Here is a 20,805-nt window from a genome sequence, read left to right on the forward strand (position 1 = left end):
ATATATATATATGGGCTGTCAATCGATTAAAAAAATGTAATCCAATTAATTACATACTCTGTGATTAATTAATCGAAATTAATCGCATAGATAATTAACGATGCCTGAACCGATACTTTTTAAGAAAGTAAAAAAAGAAAAAGAAAAAAAAGGGTACTAAACAACAGTTGGTGACATTAAAGAGCGGCTTGTTTATTGCTAAGGCCATATGGTCAAAATTAAATGATTTAATAATAATGTATAACAATAACTTATTTCACTAGTAAATTGCTGTTGAACGACAAAAACAACAACCAGATAAGAAAAGGACATTTACAATAACTTCAAATGCACCACGAGGCTGTAGTTTACCAGTTTCATTGAACGCACCGGCTGTGTCGTTTCTCCGACGGCAGCTGCAGATTGTTACATCCCGGTGTTGAATCCTCGCCAGTAAAACAGTCAAACTTTACACCGTTTAGCGTTAGCTGTCAGCATTTTAACCGTGTTTAATCCAGCTACTAGCTAGCGGTAGGCTAACGTTAGCTGCTGTCGAGTATAGTGTTAACTAGCGTCACATGCAGCGGGGTTTGTGTTTCCTGTAACGTCTGTTTCAGAGCAGCAGAGAGAAGCGCAGACATATCAGTGGCACCAGATTTTCGTCTGTATGCAAACGTCAATATGGAATGGATTAATCTGCGTAAATGTTTTTAACGCGTTATTTTGACAGCCCTAATATATTTATTTATATATATATATATATATATATATATATATATATATATATATATATATATATATATATATATATATATATATATACATATACACACATACACACACACACACATACATACATACACACACACAGTATAGGTTAGAACTCTGAAAAGGTTATTTTCTTTCTAAAACAAAAAACCCCCAAATAAGCCCTTCCCAAGCTACACTGTGGTCTTTTAACAAGAAAATGAACAGACAATGAAACCACATCTGGATTCCTGAGGTAACATGTCACAAGGCTATGCTGAGTAGTGAAAAAGATAAACAGCTTTGCCCACAGCGTGTGCAGCTGAGCAAGAGGTGTTGGCAACTGCAAGGTGAACATAGTATGTAGTCAGAAAATGCTATGTTGAGCATTGTCTAATATTTGTTTAAAACAGATAGTTACAAACTAACATTTGTATGACTATAAATGCTGATTTGCCAAATACCATGCTACCGTTTTTATTTTGACTAAGTAAAGCTGAAATCGTTAACATTTCACATTTTGTCACCTTTGAGCTATATCGAAGATGTCGGGATATCTAGTTCTAAGCTTGCTATGTAGCCTCTGCTCAGTGCTAGTTTCCTGCTATATAGAAAAGTGACAAAGTGAAATTTAGATTTTTACTATTATTTTTGATGAATTGTCAAACAGACAATTTCTGAAATCTTCAGAAATGCAGTTTTAGGATGTTACACTAAGTAGGTTTTTTAATTAAATATGTGCCGCTTGAGGCACTGAACTGTAAAGAAACATGTTAATTACCCATGGTCAACATCTTACCTGCACTGAGGTTATATTGACATTCATTTTGTAAAAAGTATAAAAATAATTAAACTGTGTAAAGATGTTTGTTTTGGCTTCAAACACAAAATGATTTGTATAGCATGCCAAAATATCTCAAATGGAACCTTTAGAGATTAGATAATAAATTTAAGAGATTAAAAAAATAACATTTGCTGGAACCCGACCAATTTTCTGCTAGGCTCATTGACTAACTTAACATCCCTGCTTGCAAGTTCTAAAGAGTAAAGTGTAGGACCTGAATAACGAGTGGTAAGCGTTTTATCCCTGAGGGTTTCGCTATCTGTTTCACTTAGCTTTGCAGTAAAGAACTGAAACAAAGTGCATGCCATTTTCTTCCAGATGAATAAAATAACCAATCTAACAAGCAAAAGCAAACCAAACTCATTTCCACAATATTTCACAAGCACACAAACATGGATGAGTTCACTCATCCACAATGATCATATACTGCACATTAGGGATTAAAATAATCTGGCAATCACAAACGACTATTTTATCATACATCTTCAGTGAACCATTAACCAGATTTTGGTGAAATGGTTTAAGGATATTTCAAGTTCAGTTAATCTATTTGATACATTGTTGACTTGACGATAAACACACCAACACTCCAGTATTTTCAATAAAACATCCTCAAAGATAAACTTCACCATATACAACTAACTTGACATATATGATTTAGTCCAATCATGCAAAATATAACTAGTGTCATTCCTGAATACATTGTTGACGTTAGATTAAACATCCAACATCTGTACGGAATTTGTTATGACAGCAATACTCTTTTAGTCGTTTTAGACTTTTTTTCTCATACATTATATTTAACAAGCAAAAGACACCCAACTTGTGTCAGAATAAGTTGGGATAATCTTAAATGTTATCCCTTCACATATATTATGCAAGACAGTTAAATGTACCTTTTAAGCATTATCTACTTACGTCTATAAATAGTATGTGAATAACTTTTTGTTTGATTAAAGCCATTCATGGTTACTTAAGTGATAATAAAATAATTAATAAATATTGATTAATAAATACTGCATTAAAGTGCCCATATTATGAAAAAAAACACTTTTTCTGGGATTTGGGGAGTTCTTTTGTGTCTCTGGTGCTTCCACACGCATACCAACTTTGAAAAAAATCCATCCATCCATGCTGTTCTGAGTGAGATACAGTTTCTGAATGTGTCCTGCCTTCAGTCTCCGGGTGAGCTGTTCAAAATCGGCACGGCTTGTGACGTCACAAGCCGAAACGAGCTGGCTAACCGCAACCATTAGCTCGTAGCGTTAGCGTTAGCATGCTAATGCTAACGCTAGCATGCTACCTCGTTCTCAATAGCAAAGCACTGCTACAACACACACAAGTTCACCATAATATACAAAAGAACTACTTACATGTGTGCCTTCATTTAGAAGTCTCCCAGCTAATCCTGCCTTGTAACTGACTGAAGGTGGAGAAACAGCCTCTTTTACTGTCTATGGAGCTAGCTAGCTGACATGATCTACATCTGAGCTACTGCACATGTGCGAGTGCAATCAAAGATAGTACAGAAGAAGAAGAAGAAGAAAAGAGGTCTCACTCTGTAGCTAAAACAGAGACCAGGTGAAAAGAGGATCTGCAGCAGTGAGAGAGAGCTGTGCAGTACAACAAAAATATAGTGTTTTTTGAAAATTAAACCATGTAAACCTATTCTGGTACAACCTTAAAATACAATTATGAACCTGAAAATGAGCATAATATGGACACTTTAACAAAAAAACTCCATTTGAGTAGGTATGTAAGGGGATGTAAACATTTCCTCCACTTGGGAAAACAAAGGTTTCTCCGAAGCAGGAGATCATCAAAAATGCTTTTGTCACAACTGTCCGAACAACATCCCCACCCCAAAAAAAAATAAAAAATAAAATAAATAAATATTGAGAGAAAGAAAATATTAAATAGATTATCAGGGTGCAATGAACTATAAGGATACACTCAAATATTTACATACGATTGAACTTTGATAGATTTTCTACTGTTAACTAACTTGACAGTTAGTATGACAGCTCTTTGTGTAAACTATTCACCTTCACTCAAAGAACTTTACAATAAACTGTGTTGTGTACATGAAAAATTGCTACATAAAACAGCTACGATAACAGTAGACTGTGATATGGGTTTTCCAGATGAGGTAGTCGACCATTAGATTTGCTACAATAGACAATGAGGAGCGCAAAGAAATGTCTTGCCTGTCAATAAACCCAAAGCGCTTGTACGTCTAATATGTAAATTCAAATGCATTTAATACTCTAAATAAGTGAATAAAGTGTGGTTTTTGAGTGATGCTGGATGATTGTCAATGCAAGAATAATTGAATGAATGTGAAGCAGTGACTAGATTTCACTTAATCGTATCAATCATAAATGTATACTTGAAGCCACGGCTTTGCTTTGTTTTTTCAACCGAGACAAAGTTATTCATACATTTTGTGAATATGTATACAAATGACATGCAATTTAGAGTGGATAATTAGTTGGTTTAGTAGGTTAAGTGAGAGGAAATGCAAACTGCATATAAAAGAATACCTGCATTTAGAGCAAGTTGCAAAGGAATACAAAGAAAACTAAGAACAGAAGCCCAACAAGTTAGTTAGTAAGTTTACCATCTAACAAAGTTGTACTATTGTTACAGTGCTATTAACATACAAGTGTCTCCCTGAACTATGTTACAGCTGAACCAACTCTCACTTGAAAATGTTTACAATCTAGGCAATTGTATGTAATATATGCCTGCAAATATATTATCTATGTTAAATGCTTGTAGTGAATGAATAATTTCTTTTATCAAAAAATCCACAATCGTCAACATTGTGTACATCTAAAATCCTGCAATTTGCAAAAAAAATAATAACCAAGATTTGCTAGAGCTGTGCATCAACCTGATGAACGAATAATGGGCCATGATCCCATATTCTGGAATGTCCTGAGGTATTAGTGATAATGCACAATGAGGTGTCCATTTCAGTCATAGACGTGCATTTGCAAAACAGTGACAGAGACCTTCCCTGTCATCCTTAAGGGCCTACAAACACAGTAGAAGGGACTACATATTCACTTTGAACATATGACCAAGTACTCTGAACAGTACTGAGGGAAGACACCGAGGGGCGCCACTTCCTTAGACATGATTAAATTGTAAAGAACACATGTATAGAGCTAGGAATGATTATTTTCAAAACATAACCTAAAAAATAAACTGAAATTAATTAACAATAAACTGTAGTATATTAGAATTCTTAAATTGAAAGTATGCCTTCCAGGCACAATATGTAAGGCAAGACAGACACTTCTAAATGTTTTAGATAGATGGCCATAACATTTGTATGCATTACTGACCAAAGCGAGGGGTAAAATTACATAAGTTAATAATAAATATGGGTATTTTGATTTAAGTGTTTCACACAGCTATTAAGGTTTTATGGAAAAACAAGTCAGCTACTACCACTGTCTAGCAAATGCATCTGTCTGGTTAAAGAGTACATCACTATTGATACTTTACAGTTATATCACTCATTTGATGAGAGGCTTCCATCATGGAAATCATTTCCATTCTCTTCAGATGCACTCTCTCTTTTCTCAGAAACAATGTGCTGGGAGTTTTGGAGTTTTTTCCTCTCTGGGGACCGTGAAACACCCTGTTCCTCTACCTTCATCAGCTTCAGCTTCTTTTTTGGGGGATGTTTCAAGGTTCCCAGTCGCTCCTTAACTTTGTATTCCAGGGTGCTGTGTGGAATGCCATAGATCGTTTGGGCTTTAGACACACTCATTTTCCCACCCATCACCACCTCAATAGCCTCTTCAAGCAGGTCAGTGTTGTACTGTCGATATCGCCCACGTTTCTTCCTTGGCTGCTTGTTGCCAGGGTCTGACTCTGAATCCAGAGGATAACTTCTCCGCAAGGCTTTGTGGTCAGTGTCGTAAGGCCAGTATTCCTTCTCTGAACCTGAGCTACTAAAACCTCCACTGCTCTTTTTCTGGATCTGCCTCGGGAGAATGGAACAAAGTGCCTTCCCCAGACCGTTCTCACAAGCTAATCCCGAATACACGTTGGACAGGGAATCCCAAGACGGGTCCGTTGCTGTTGCTAAAACTCGCACCTGGGGAATCTTGAGATCGAAAGATGATGACTGAGAAGGGGAGAGGCTGTGGTCCCTGCAGGCCTCGTGAAGGTTTACTTTCTCATAGGCAAGTGGCTTTGTCCAAAGTCCAGCAGCTTCCAACAACTTGGGTATGTCTTTAAGGTGCTCACTAGCCTCACTGTTGGTTTTGAGTTTGAGGAGGGCCCCAAAATGACTTTTAAAATTCCAGGTAGCAGATCCATTTTTGAAAAGGTCAGTAGGTCCCGAGCTGTGGCTGAGAGGTGACTCTGGGTCGCTCTCAAGATCGGGCTCCTCTTTGATGTGCAGCGAGTATGCAAGAGATGAGGACGGCTTATAACGGGTGGAGTGGCCAATATTCTCCCTCATCCTTCCATCCTGTAGGCTCCTCATAAACAGCCCGACTTGCCCGTCCGCTCTCAAGGATCGCCTGATTGGATGGAAGGAAATTGGGTGTAAGCAGAGCTTGCACAGTGCCTTTTTTCTCTTTTCTAAAGGAGGATGGGTTGGGGAGGGGAGGATGATGGCCACTCCTTTATTATATGACCTTGCTTTGGTAACATCACTATCTTCTAAAATAACTGACTGTGTGGTTGTGTGTGTGACTTTTAAGAACAAAAAAGGCTCAAGTTTGACAATTTTTTTATTTGCTTGCTGTGATGATTGTTAACAAAATGTGCAACAAAATAAGAAACAAAAAGAAAAGAAAGGGCAAATGAACAATAAAAACAAAAGCAAAGAAAAGGGCATTTATTGGAGTACATTAAAGGTCTTGGCTCAAAAAAGCATAGCCAGAAGGAGGCATTATTTATCATTGCAGTAAGGCAGCTTGGCACATAGCCATTAAGCAGGGCACGCTAACTATGTCATACAAAATGACTAATGCAAATAAAGCTCTTGACATTTTGTGTGTGACGTTACCACTGAACAAGCACAGAAATAAAAGAGTAAGCCAGCAGAGGGTTGTGTGTATCAAAGTCAAAACCTGACTAACTGAAGTGTGATCATATGAAGAAAAAGAAAACTTATCTGGTAATTAGATCAAAAAATTATTATATTTACTTTGTCCTCCAAACGCTAAATTGAATTAACCAAGGACAGTGTGCATGTTGTATATCATATTCATAAAATCAGATGAAAATCAGAGCCAGCTTTATGATGCTAGGAATGATCTGCAAGGATGATCTCTTTTATATCATATCAGCTCTCAAAGCAGCAGAAGGGGAGCATGCGATGCCACTAGTACTTAATTAATCCATATAAAAATGTAATTATAGGCACATTCAAGTCCAGATAGCTATAACAGTATCAAGAGGATTTGCTCTCAAGAAAAACAGAACAAACTTACATTACAATACAATCCTATTTAGATAGTCTCAAATGTTTGATTAAATTAAGAATGAAATAAAATCACAATTTGTCTGCAAAGAATGCAATTTCAATTTGAAATACAGCCCTCTGATTTAGATGAATGACATGAGAAAATGTTTATTTTTTAATACTTTATATCAGGGACTATAATCTGCTGAAAAAGTTGGCATCGTGTTTATCTGAAGCATGCGATATGAAAACTACTTGTGTTACCAGCACAGTTATAGATGTACAGGCAATGCTTATTTTGAAGATTAAAACAACTGAATACAATCTTTCCTTGGGAGAGAAACATGGCGTGCAAATGTGCAAATGTGTATGAAATTATTTAAACACCTCTACTAGTACTACATCGTTGAGAATCAATATAGTAAATCATCATCAGGCCAGTAAATTATCATCAGGCCAGCCGGTGCCAGACAAAAGGCTCTTTTCACAGCAGTCATTCTGACATGTCACTGCACTGCAACCACAGGTGTAATAATTATTCAATCAGTTATGGCCCTGTTCCATTTAGGTGGGCTGTGACAAACAAAATATAACGGGGCCACAATTACTTTGATCAATTTCACAAGCGTTTCCCCTGTATGACATGTCAAAATGGCTGCTGTGAAAAGGACCTATGATGAACATGAACAAGGCTGAGCTAACAGAATCCTTTTAAACCATAAACTAAAAAAAGACGCTGCCCTTTCAGTCCCTAGCTGGTGATACCAGTGACCGGTTAGACAAAAATTGAGGACCAGGCAGCTGCATTAACTTGGAGTCTGCAAGGTCATTTATTTTGAATGGCAGCATAAAACAAACTGCATCCATAAGGATGCACTGGAGTGAGGTTTAAAAGCAGAATCCAGCAGCAGAACCACATTTCGCTCCGTTGCAGGTGGTAACCCCCTTTCCCATGTTTCTTTGTGGCAAAAAACCCTTCTGTTAGCACAACCCTGTTTGTTACTGTTCATTTTCATTAAGCCACCAACTATCTGAGAGATGTTCAATTTCAAGACTCAAATTTCAGGCCTCAGCTAATGCCCATGCTGATGCCACTACACATAAGCGTACATTCCAAATTCATGTTATGAGTCATCCTAAACTACAATGAAACATATCATCAAAACATTACTGCTTAAGAACTGGAGACTAAAGAGACAAAGAAAGTTATCTTACCCTTTAAGCGTGGATGTGGCTGGAGAAAGGCAGGGACTACGGACAGGCAGGCTGCTGCTACTATAGCTGTTCTTTTTAATAGATAAGTCAAGAACTCCATCTGTTACAAAAAAAGGCAGGAAAAAAGTTTAGACTGGCCTATCACCAATGCACTAGCTGAGTCATGAATAAGCCTCCCCGTTACAGATGTGTTTAAGTTCACACTACCTTGTTCACTAGGCACAGCCAGGGGCCTCTTGATAGTGAGGTCAAGTGGAGCATCCTGGTCAGCCATGAGGAGCTTGCTGAGGACTGGGTTCTGGTTGTGTGCAGGCCCAGCCAGGGGGGGAGCAGGGCTGGTAGAAGGAGGAGCCCCTAAGAGCAATGGTGGAGTCGGTAGGCTTTGGTCAGAGCAAGGCTGGGAATCAGAGCCACTGTCCTGAGGGGAGCTGGTTTTTGAGGTATATTCGGCAGCAAACTGCCGGATCATTCTCTGAAGGATCTCTCGGGCCACTACTGGAATGTGTGGGTCCGAGAAATTTGGTGCATCTGAAAGGAATTAAATATGGCGGTAAAAACTGTTAAGTGTGCATTCCTTTACTGAGCTATAAGTGGTCGTTGGTAAACATTCACAACCACATTGTACGAATATTTTAAGAATAAAAGCAGGCTTGGTACCCGGCCTGCAAAACAACTCCAAAAGAAAATACATGCTTAAGTCATTTTCCGTAGACCATAGAAGCTGTAGTTGTAGCAATTTTATTTCATGCGTATTTATAATTAACAATTAAAGCTTACCAAGCAACGGCGTACGCCATCTTGTCTGCAGGCTGGTTCTTTTGTACTACTTTTGCACATTAGTGACATAATGAAAAATACTGAGACATAAAGACTCACCTTTTCTGCAGAGGACTGCATTGAGAAATTCCTCGGCTTGTTTCTCTAGTTTGCTGATTGTGGTCTGATCTTTAACCAGGAGAGATTTAGGTGTATCTTCAAGCCCTTCGTTGCTTAAGCCAATTAAGTGTTCCTGTCAAATGACAAAACTGTTAAGTAATTGGTCTTTAGACTTAAACAGGATACATTTATACTGAAGGGTGCCCTGACAGATTATAGAGCATAGGCACATTTAATGCACTCCTAACATTCATCCATCCATTGTCCACTTTTAGCTTTTCCTCCTACATCTAAATGAAATTATGAAAGACAGCATCAAAATGTAAAGAAAGAAATAGAAAAAAAAACAATAACTCTTACCTTTACTTTGTCTCGCCTCAAACAGCAGAATAGACAATTTTCATCAAATGACCAGTCAGACACTGCTGTAGGCTTGAAGTCTATGGACAAAAAACAGGTGACAGACAATGAAATACAATTGTGTGAAAAAATCGATTTGACATAGAGCATCAAAATCGAATTGTCCATCAAAATTTGACTGCTTTTTGTTGCTCCCAAAGTACATACACAGACATACAGTCATGCTAAAGTTGACTAAAAAGAGGAATAAAAAAATCATCTTTTGGAAATTGATCTTAATGTCTTAATAAAAAAAAAATTAAAAAAAAGGAAAAATCCAATCTTTAAGGATGCCAATTTTCTTTGTGAATGAATAATGTATCGTAAATAAATAAATGTTCTTCCTTAAAATACAGGGGGCATAAGTAAGTACACCCCTATGTTAAATTCCCAGAGGCAGGCAGATTTTTATTTTTAAAGGCCAGTTATTTCATGGATCCAGGATACTATGCATCCTGATAAAGTTCCCTTGGCCTTTGGAATTAAAATAGCCCCACATCATCACATACCCTTCACCATACCTAGAGATTGGCATGGGGTACTTTCCATAAAATCATCTCTCAATGCAAATCAAACCAGCTATTAGGCTAACTGAAATAAAACCATGCCAATCTCTAGGTATGGTGAAGGGTATGTGATGATGTGGGGCTATTTTAATTCCAAAGGCCAAAGGAACTTTATCAGGATGCATAGTATCCTGGATCCATGAAATAACTGGCCATTAAAAATAAAAATCTGCCTGCCTCTATGGGAATTTAACATAGGGGTGTACTTAATTATGCCCCCTGTATTTTAAGGAAGAACATTTATTTATGATACATTATTCATTCACAAAGAATTGGATTTTTCCTCATTTCTTTAATTCAGGCATTAAGATCAATTTCCTAAAGATGATTTTTTTTATTCCTCTTTTTAGTCAACTTTAGCATGGGTGTCCTAATTTGTTCACATGACTGTACACATACAGCCAAAAACAAGGATAACAAAGCTGAACAAGGTAAACAAACATTTGACTACTATGTACAGACATAAGTTTGTAAATAAAAAAGTGAATATAAACATATACATATATGCACATACCTACACACATGTAAACAAACAGCTCTATGAGGATTGTAAACGGTTCTTTTTTAAACCTACAGTGTCCTATATTCAGTATGGAATATTCTTCAGAGAACAACTCAATGACGAGACTCAGCGACAAAAATGTATGAATGAAATGAATAAGTGGGCCATAGGCCTAATCAAAGTGTTTTGATTAGTTTGAATGAGACTGCCCAAATCAGGAGCAGATTGAGTCAGTTAAACTTAATTTTTAAGTTAGCCTTCGTCCACAACTGCTATTGTAGAAAGTCTACAAGACTTTCACAGTCCTCTCACTGCAAATGTGATGAAAACCTAAATAATGGCCACTATTGTCTCACTAACATCATGCATTGTAAATACATGTCTGTAGAACACTGTAGACTTTTACACTGGCCCCACGCCATCTAAAACAACAAGTTTGTAGGAACACAAGGCATCTTCTCTTCTGCAGCCAGAGAGGCTGTCTTGTAGAGTGAATGTAGAGGGGTACCAGACGGTACAATGCAGCAGCATTGTCATAATGCGCAGACAACAGATTATGCTTGAAACAAATTTCTCATTCATGTCATTCATACACTTGTAAGATCATGGCCACAATTATGATAATTAAAATGGTCTGAGATTCTTACCCTTAAATAATTTTAGGTCTTCTACCAGCTCTGGACCAAACAGACCTTCGAGAATGCTCTCAAAACCTGAGGAAAGACAAGAAATTCAATAAAACTGAGCATATACATTTTGACATAGCATTTGTTAAGATTTACTCCTAATCAAGGCTTTGTGCAGAAACCAACAGCAGCAGAACAGTGACTTAAAATGAATCACTGTTTAAGACAACCTTATCTGCCCAAGGGCCCAAATTAATTTGTTGTGTGTAAAAAAAACAGTAATAGCCTGGTCTACTGTACATCGCCCTGCTTGTCTTTGCCTTTCTATTTCATCATGACAATCCCTGTAAGCAACCCTCTGCTTCTATTAAAACACATACATTTCAGTTTTCACCCAAGGTTTTTACTTTAACAGTAAATACATGCACTCTATTTTCCTGTTGCCAAGCAACTAAAGCACCTACAGAGTTGGGAGTGACTACATGCTGTAACATTAAAAAGAAACAGTCAGAAACAAGACTGTATAGGATACTTTGACACCATCACATAGCAATGTTGCGGACTGGGAATCCGACCAAAGCGAAATCTTCGCAGTCCAGTAATGAGTTTACAGTTAAGCAACTTACAAAGCGCTTCCAAAACATCCTATATCACATATACAGGCTAAGGAAACATCTTATATGCATTACTGATGAGATGGTGGTATCCTACAGTCCCAGCTGTTTGAAAGATGCATAGGACTTTGCTTAACAGTGCATTAACACAATATGCAATGTCTGCTGCAGGGTTAGTGGAACCAATCCAAAACCACTACATGCATTAAATTAAGCGCTAAAGAGGTCAGGGGTAACATCTGTTTACTGCACACAAAAACATAACAGATGGTTGTTTAAAATCTACATAAAACAAGTATTTATAGCATTGAATAGTAATATTAAAATGAACATCACAAGTTCAAGTCATCTAAAACATAATAATAAAGGCCTAATTACACTATGTCTTTACAGGAAATGATCAGCCCTTACCGTCCACTCTCTTCCTAAACTAACAGTGAATTCAATAAAAGCTGTCATCTGTTAAAATGCCCTCACTCTGCTTCCCTACAAATTCCCACCCACTTTTCAACAGCCAAACATAAAGAGGGGGGCGGCAAAGTGGTGAAACACAGCCTTGATCATAGCTGCAACGTGAGTCTGTTTCTGGGTTAGTGCACAGGACTTCAGCTGTAAGTATCTAATCCTATTTCTGAAATATTTTAGAGGCAGGGGGAGAGAAGTAGGTCATCCACTTTCGTTTGACAGAGCAGCACCATGACATCAAACTACTCTTCAGGAATTCAGTTTAGGGCATTTAAAAAAATGTGTCATAGTTTAAACCATGAGTCTGAGGCAATATTAACACATTCCAACCTACTGGCAATGTTTAGTGTGGTGTAAGTGACTAATAAAAAAGAACCTCTTTACACAAAACAAAACCAGCAGTTAAAATGCACATCAACCCCTCACTGTATTGAGTGCCTTACACTTAACAGTTGCCATATGTTATGCAATTTGGGATGCAGAAATAACACAGTAGTGTTCAGCTTTCAGGTGTATTTCCTGTTTAAAGGAACATTCACCAATTAATTCACTGAAGAGGGAATTAGGCTAGGCCACCATTGAGCTGGTACGACACATATCTGGTTTGGTGTGTCAGCCCCCAGATACAATAACAAGCACAGGGTATAGAGGTACAAAGTGATAATGAGAAAAAGAAAAAAGAAGCCCTGTATTATTTGCCACCAGGCTTAACACCTAAATTATATTAAAACGTATCAAGGACTAATAAAAATGACAGTCAGGGCAGAGATATCAGGTTAATGAGGTTAGCAAACTTCATCCATTGCAAAAATTGGGGGGGGTATGCCTAAAATGTAGTCTGTTATCCAGAATTGTTAGTGCATAATATTATTTTATTTTAAACAGTAGGAGAGAGTTACCCATTCATGTCAATCATCTTGATGTGAGGAGAATGATGATTCAAGACCATTTTGCTAGTTCCAACCCTTGTTGGCTTGTTTTTTTTAATTTACTCCAAATAAACTGTGGCTTGCCTCCGTGCAATTTATAGCTGAGTGAAGGCACAGCTTAATTGTCACAGAGGTATGCTGAAATGAAAAATGAAATGACATAACTAAAGTCTTTGCTGAAATGAAAAATTAATCAACTTTGTTCTGGGGATGAGGGCAGCAACTTTTTAGCTACAAACTACAAATTATTACTCTAAATACATTTCCACTTCTAACCATAAAATAGGGAATAAGAAGAAGAAATGAAGTGGACATCGCTAAAAGTTTATTTGGTTAATAATAGTGTCCAATAGGGCTGCAATGCACAATAATTTTTAGTACCAATTAATATACATCTCACATATACATTTTTGAGTTATTGTTTTGTCAATAACATAGTGGAGCCTTAAAACTACTTAGTAAGACCAACATCAAAACCCATATACATAAAGAGGAGAACAACAAGCAATTTTGATGAAACTGTGTGCAGCTATGTTTGGCATCTTGACTTCATAAACGACTTAAGTTAAGCATCAGCCAAACCTTAACCATGAAATTTTCTAGGAGGTCTTTTCATGGAGCTTATGTAGGCTTACAGTGAGCAACAACCAAGGGGGTAAGCTTCGCTTCAGAGCTCGAACCTCCTATGGCGCCATTTTGATGCTACAAAGCGATCACCCGACGTTAGCATTCCATTGACTGCCATTCATTTTGACGTCACTTTGACAGCGAATAACTTTACATCTGAAGCGTTTAAAGACTTTATTTGTCCATTGTTTATTTCTAAAGAACCACGACAATGTATAAAAGGCTCCATTACCTTGTACCTCACGATATGGCTCCATAGTAGACGTTTTTGTAAAAATAGGCTAACGATTGTGTCATAACCACGCGTAGTACAGGCATTACAGTACAGGAGAAGCTCGCAGGAAGTTTCGACTTACATTAGCTGTTTAAGTTTAATTACTAATGTCAACTAGCATTTTAGTTAGCAATAATTAGCCTGTGTCCATGTTATCTCCTTACATATACCTACGCTCTCCGTCTCTGCAAGATTGGGAATGATTGAGATTTCTCTTGGCACAGCTACCAGAAGACTTACAACTTTCAGACACGTTGCTCACGTCACATTTACGTCGTCTTTCTCAGTTGGAGGCTGCGCAGTAACACTCAGCGCTCACCGGAAAAGTGCTTCTAAAGGCCTTCACTGGTCTCTGTCCAGAGCAACGGGATCTGTTGGTCCATTCTTATATACTGTCTATGGCAACAACTCAGGCCTCAAGCCTTGATTGTGCTCCAGGACGAATGCAGAGAGCAGGCGCAAGCATGCTTTTATACATACTACAATTGGGGTATGCGTACACAGACACGTTCCTCACACACACATACTAGAAAAAATGATGACGTTTGACTGAACAACATGATTAAGTCAAAAACTCAAAAAAATAGCGACCACTTAACAAGAATAGGACAATGGATGGGGAACAGGGGCGTCGGACTGGGGGGGAAAAGGGGACCGAGTACCCAGGGCCCTCATGTGAGGAGGGCCCAAAAAGATGCTAGAATGAATAGCTGTGGATGTGGGGAGGGGCCCATAGAAAATACCTTTCTACAGGGCCCAGAATTTTGTGCTACGCCCCTGATGGGGAATACAGTGCAGTGCACGAAACAAGCGTCCATTTTACTTTCCTGCCAGTAGGACATGCCCAGTCGGCACGCTTGTAGTGTGGACAGTTGGTGCGGTCAAAAAATAACCTTATTGCTCATAACTTTTACACAGAGAGGATTCCTCCAAATAATGTAGAAATGCTATAGGGTGGTCATGTGGACTTTTATCTAGATTGTTCAACTAATTTCTGAGAAATCTTGTATTTTCAGCCGTAAATGACCCAATACTGCAGTATGCATGAACCCCATCAGCAGTTGCTATAACTAAGATGTCAGAGTCCCAAAATCTCCAGAGTTTTATCATATTCAGAGTGCTTTCTCAGGAGCAAAACACTAGGCCTACATCATAGTTGCAGAGTTTATCCAAATTAATCCAAAACAAAAGGGATTCAACTAGGAAAATGCCATGTCCTGCTAAGTGTTAAAAAATCTTAAACAAGCTATGCAACATTGTCTATGGACAAAATAAATGGACACCAGAAGTAATGGGTTCTGCTACCCTAGTTGGGTAGCTCCCCACATGTCCACTTACAAGTTACATTCATAAATCAGGTCAAACGTGTTCACTTGACAAACCACAAAAAAAAATCTCTCTTCTGGCAATGGATAGCCTGTATCCCTAGTAGGAAGACAATGTGTGTAAGTATTAGGGACTTCATCATGAGTTCCTTCTATGTCTATTATTCAAAAAAACCAACTACTCAAATTTAAATTCTGAACTTACTAATGCTATGATTTACTGATAAATGTCAATAAAATACTAACAATTAGCCTCATCATGGTACTGCAGTGCTCTTTTCAGTGGATGACCCACCCTTCCCTCTGGCGCTCTAGTGCTAAGGGTGTACAGTGCTGCATCAACCCCCACTCAGCCCATCCCCCACTGTAACTACTGTACACATACTATCTCAGGAGTGACCACGAGCTCACAGAACAGGAGCTTCCCTAAGCTCAAATCAGTGTGCATCCAAAATAAACCTAGCTAAAGCTACCATCTTTTGCTACAGCCTTTGAAAAATACTAGACGGACTGATCATTCATAAATGATTGTATCTTTAAAAAAAATGCATTACATTTTTAAAATCTTATCAATGTTCATGTGATGCTCAGAGTGTAATTTTGCATGAGGAGGGTCATCGATATCCCTGAGCAATGCTCTATAAAGATGTAAGATGGGGCTGCGGATGAGTGCAGAGATGACAAAATTGCACAAATTAGTCGAGCTACAGTACAGGACTATTTTCATCCCAAGTCAGCCCCTCATAGAGACCAAGCCTAATGCCTAACCATCTAAAAAGCATTTACTATTGCATACTATGCTGTCCACAAAAACTGTAGGTCAACAGACAAGTTAAGACATTACATGGGCATGAGCAAAGAAGTGCTTGAAATGTCATTTGGCTACACATTGTGTTCATTTCAAGCAATATACAGTAGTTGGATCAGGCTATAGAGTGGGCAATGATGTGGCAGCTTTGAGCAACATCTAGAGAGGGGGAAAAACATGGCTTGAATACTTAACAAGACATGATGCAAGCTGACAGTTAAATGGTGTAATGCTGCACAAAACATAACTTTGTATAACAAATGAGACCACCATGATTTTAGGCAAATATGAAAAAGGATGCATGCTCACACACAGACAAACACACACACACACTTAATGATGCATTCCATATAAGACCATTAAAGCTGGTGGTCATGTTTTACAAAATGTCAACAAACCTTAGCCAGCTCTTTTTGCAAATATGGAAAATGTAGGCCAAAAGCTCATCAGAGAGGACATGCTGGAACAGAAAATGGGCCATGCTAAAGTTTAAATAATAAACAAGACAATCTGCCTGATGTCAATATTTGCCTGTTATTTGTTTGCGCACATCTTTAATCCCACATGTCCAACGCAAGCATGAATAACTGGCATTCCTGGCATTTTCAAATATCAGCTGGTGCTGTTCTAGTCCAAATTTTCCCAAATACAGACAGAACACACATTTTCAGCCACACAGTTTTCATCTGGGGGCTGATGGACCATGAACACATGTATGGGCAAACATACAGACAATTGTTGCTGCTGTTCTATAGGACAATTGTCCTTGTCTCTGCCCTGCAGTTTTACTGCTCACATTAAATACACAAAGACAAAATGTCCATTTCAGCATCAGCAGGGTGGTGGTGGCGTGCAACCCTCTCCACCAAAAAGCCAAACAAAAGTATGCCCTTGTTGTCATGGACAGAATATGCCATTCTGCAGCAAGCAGACTGATGCTGTTGTCATGTACTCAGCAGCTTTACAATTATAGCCCAAACACAAAGGACATTTGTCAATCATAAAGGGGAACTGGCTAACTGAGCAGTCCTGGGTCTGGAGCTAGTGACTAGTCAGAAAGCTATTATTCTCTCTCTCCATTTTCATTTCAATGAGGAGCACACAGCCCACCTAGTATTGTAGCCTCTTCGCTGGAATATGTTTGTACTGGATCCACACAGTCCACACATATCCCTAGCCTAGTCATTATTAAAAGTGATGGGGAGCACTAAGAATACTATGTAAAATACCTGCCAACTTCCAACAACCAACTGTGCAGTTAAATAGCCCTACTATTACAACAAATAATGAAAAAGTGATGTGCATTCAAATATAATACCTATAACATCATAAATAATTCTGGACCTAAACTTTGGTTAGACTGGTCTATGACTGACAATCGCAAGACAGTTTTAGGTGGTCAGTGCAAATTGTTATACTGCACTTGTTCTGATTATAAAGTCAGAATCTACATTGGAACAAATAAATCAAGAGTCAAACATGTTTAACATGTAGGCCTAACACACCACAAAACTCTTACAAGACATTACTGTCAGATTTAGTGTTACTGCTTCCCAAAACGTCACATATCTACTACCTTAATTCATGTCAAAAAATGTGTGCACACAGTAAGCCTTGTACACATTTCAATAAGACCAACACATAGCGGCCACTTTAAGTGAGATGGATTTAATGTGACATTTTGAGATCAGCAGTGTCAGAAGTAGCATTTTGGGTGTTTAAAATTATTTTTTGAATCCTGCGGTTTAAATGCCTTAACGTTTTCACAAGGAAAGCCACAACATACAATTTGTAAAATATATTGCATGAAATATCACAGAGAGCCTCACTAAAATCATGGATCGATTTATACATTGTTGTCCTCATGATTCAAGTTTGTTTCATATCCATCCAAAACCAGGCAGTCCTGTGTAACATGGAAATGGTCCCTTAATGAAGCATGCTGTGCCATTTTCCTTAATGAGTCATTACAGGAAATAAATTGTACACATTTCCCTATAAGACTGATAAAAGTGTATGAATTATGATTAATCCAATAAAAAAAATAAAAAAATAAAAAAACATAGGAGCTGATTTGATTTCAACATTAGGGTCACTAAGCAACTCTGCTACTCATTTGTGTAGTCAATCTGTGTTTGATAGTGCGGAGTGTCCACTATGGCTGTTGCTATGTTACCGAGTCAAAAGGAGGAGGTTGGCAAGGCATGGATTTAAAAATGGCCTCTCCGCCTTCTGTCAAATGGTGTAAAACTACTATTAAGGTAAGCCATCTGTCAATATGTGTGGAACAGAATAATTAGATGGTGGATTGTAAACGTATCACAAAGAACTTCATATTGTTCATGGACGAATATGTTTTATTAATCAAGTGTTTCAGAAAAGAAAAAAAAACATAGTCAACAACTGAAATGTCTACTATCCCAGCAGCAATGTCAAATGGTTTTACTTTGCCTGAAGCAGAGCAACAGCAGTTAAAAACCAAATAATTTAAACCTACACATTCAATACTTAAGCCGACCATACATGCAGACCAATTATTGGTAAACAAGAGAGTGAAACCATTACTTTGTAGAGTCAGGGGATTGCGCCTCTCCGTTGGCTTGCGAGCTGGAAAAACCAAACTCTGGTCATGCCAATCACATTGTGTATAGAGTCGGCGGGCGGGCTTATGGCTGCTGGGAACAGCGGTCTTTCGAATCAGCTTTGGCCGCGACTCTGGAAGACTTGGAGTTAAGCTTTTCTTTGAGAAAAGAACAAAGAACGGCACTGAAGTCATTCTTAAAAAAGGAAGATGTGTTCGGAGTTTTGCCGACCGGATACCGCAAAAGTTTAATCTATCAACTAGCTCTGCTACCTTCTTCGTTGCTCTGCTTGGTTGTAGCGCTATCTTATTGCGTGCAGAGAGAATTTGAAAGCCGCCCCTCGGATTGAGCCCTGTCAATGGTGAGTTCCCAGACCCAACATCTTGTTGTGGGACTGGCTTGTCAGGCTACATGAAGCCATCATTGAGCCAAAAAATTACCCGGATGATAGGCGCTGCTACCGCATTGTGCGGCCCATAGAGCACTAGAGACCTTCACTGGACAAGCCAGCTACTTCCAGTTTAGCTACTTCCACAACGCTAACTTGAATAATTTTACAGTGCAGCTTGTCTAAACTGTCCAAATGTTATCGGATCGAATGGATCACAGTAAAACGAGTCATTTCGCTCCAAAAAATTTATCAACTGCTTTACAGAAGTCTCTCTCGCCATGCAAGTCTAAGGGCATAACGTGATGGGTCGGGAGTTGTAATTCCACTGTTTTGCCACTATATTTAATATGCTTCAAAGCCCAGCACGCTTCCTGGGGGCCTGGGACCAACTGAGAGACAGACCAAAAAGTCTTCCTGCCCAAGCCCTTATTTAAGGTTATGTCCTGTTGTGCTAGTTCCTACTAAGGATATTGCTTTAGATATACTACTACAACATTATAGTTCAACTTATAGCTTCAACTTCCACCCTCTAACTAACTAACTAACTATTATTTAACAAAATAAAAAGAGCTTTAAACTAACAATGCCGTTTTAATTATTTGTGTAAAGTGGCCTGAAACCAACTAACATTATAGAAGTTTATTAGTGTAACTTCCCAGCAGTGGGGTCTCAGCTACTTCCTCAATGCAGTAATGTGCGCCAGCAGGAGGTGATTTGAGAAAAGCAAACATCCACAACAGTTGTAGCCCTCCCCCATCCAGAATACAGTATCACCATCACACACGGGAACGCGCATTTACCAAACGGAGTCTTTTAGCCGACGCAACGCATAGAGACACTCCCTTTAAAACAAGCACGGTGCCCTTTAAACAAACTAGAAACCAGAAACGTTAGCTAGATAACTAAAGTCTACAGTTCGGATATAAATATATATTTTATATATAAAAAAAACAATAAAAACAGCAAGGAAAACCAAGGAGTAGTGCAACATTGCCATAAACTGCAAAATGTTAAGTAACTGCACGGGCTGGTTACCGTGAGAAGGAAACAGTTGAGGACAAAAAGTCGCTCGGAGATGAGTCCGGTAATAGATGGTTATTTACATCGGTAACGGACAAACAGAGGAGAAATTCAACCAGTAAAATTGTACGCTGTGTAACTGGCATTATCCTTACCTACACAGCGAATGAGTTTGTGTCGCCAAGAGTCAAGTTCCTGCCGAAAGCCGCGCCTGTCGATAGAGCATTGCTGCCTTTTACACTGACTCGCCATTTTCTATCGTTCTTGTCTAGCGGGCACGAGCACGGGAAGAGGAAGCGCTCTGCTATGTGAACGCGCGCGCCTTGGAAATCAGTCCAGAGGGAGACTTCAGTCACACAGAGTAACCCAAATAGTGTAATTAACAAAATAACAAAGTAAATATATCCAAATAAATAAAAAATATAATGCATTTAGCCCACAAAGAAAACAACAGTGTTACTTCCCCTTAAAAAGGAATATTAATGTAGGGGTTAGGTTAAAGCAGGCTACTGCCCTGGGGCCCTAGACTCTTGGGGGCTCCAAGGCTCCGGGTTTACTAGGTGGAAAATAGAGTGTGGTAAT

General features: G+C 38.5%; 1 protein-coding gene across 3 annotated transcripts in view; it reads right to left on the reverse strand.

Moving 5' to 3' along the window:
• Positions 1-20,485, reverse strand: part of LOC144532905 (ligand-dependent corepressor) — a 29,509-nt gene extending 9,024 nt beyond the window's left edge. The window contains exons 1-7 of one of the 3 annotated variants that reach the window (XM_078273875.1): positions 20,379-20,485; positions 11,210-11,275; positions 9,456-9,535; positions 9,096-9,228; positions 8,427-8,747; positions 8,220-8,319; positions 834-6,114 (exon numbers count right to left, since the gene is read on the reverse strand). In XM_078273875.1, coding sequence (XP_078130001.1) covers positions 5,094-6,114; positions 8,220-8,319; positions 8,427-8,747; positions 9,096-9,228; positions 9,456-9,535; positions 11,210-11,275; positions 20,379-20,475 — 1,818 coding nt within the window. In that variant the 5' untranslated portion in view covers positions 20,476-20,485 and the 3' untranslated portion in view covers positions 834-5,093. Of the gene's footprint in view, positions 1-833; positions 6,115-8,219; positions 8,320-8,426; positions 8,748-9,095; positions 9,229-9,455; positions 9,536-11,209; positions 11,276-20,378 lie in introns of those variants that run through there. The other 2 variants (XM_078273873.1, XM_078273874.1) reach the window with 2 other exon arrangements.
• Between the last annotated feature and the right edge of the window lie 320 nt (positions 20,486-20,805).

Source organism: Sander vitreus, chromosome 17, assembly GCF_031162955.1.
Source record: "Sander vitreus isolate 19-12246 chromosome 17, sanVit1, whole genome shotgun sequence".
Classification (NCBI taxonomy): Eukaryota; Metazoa; Chordata; class Actinopteri; order Perciformes; family Percidae; genus Sander; species Sander vitreus.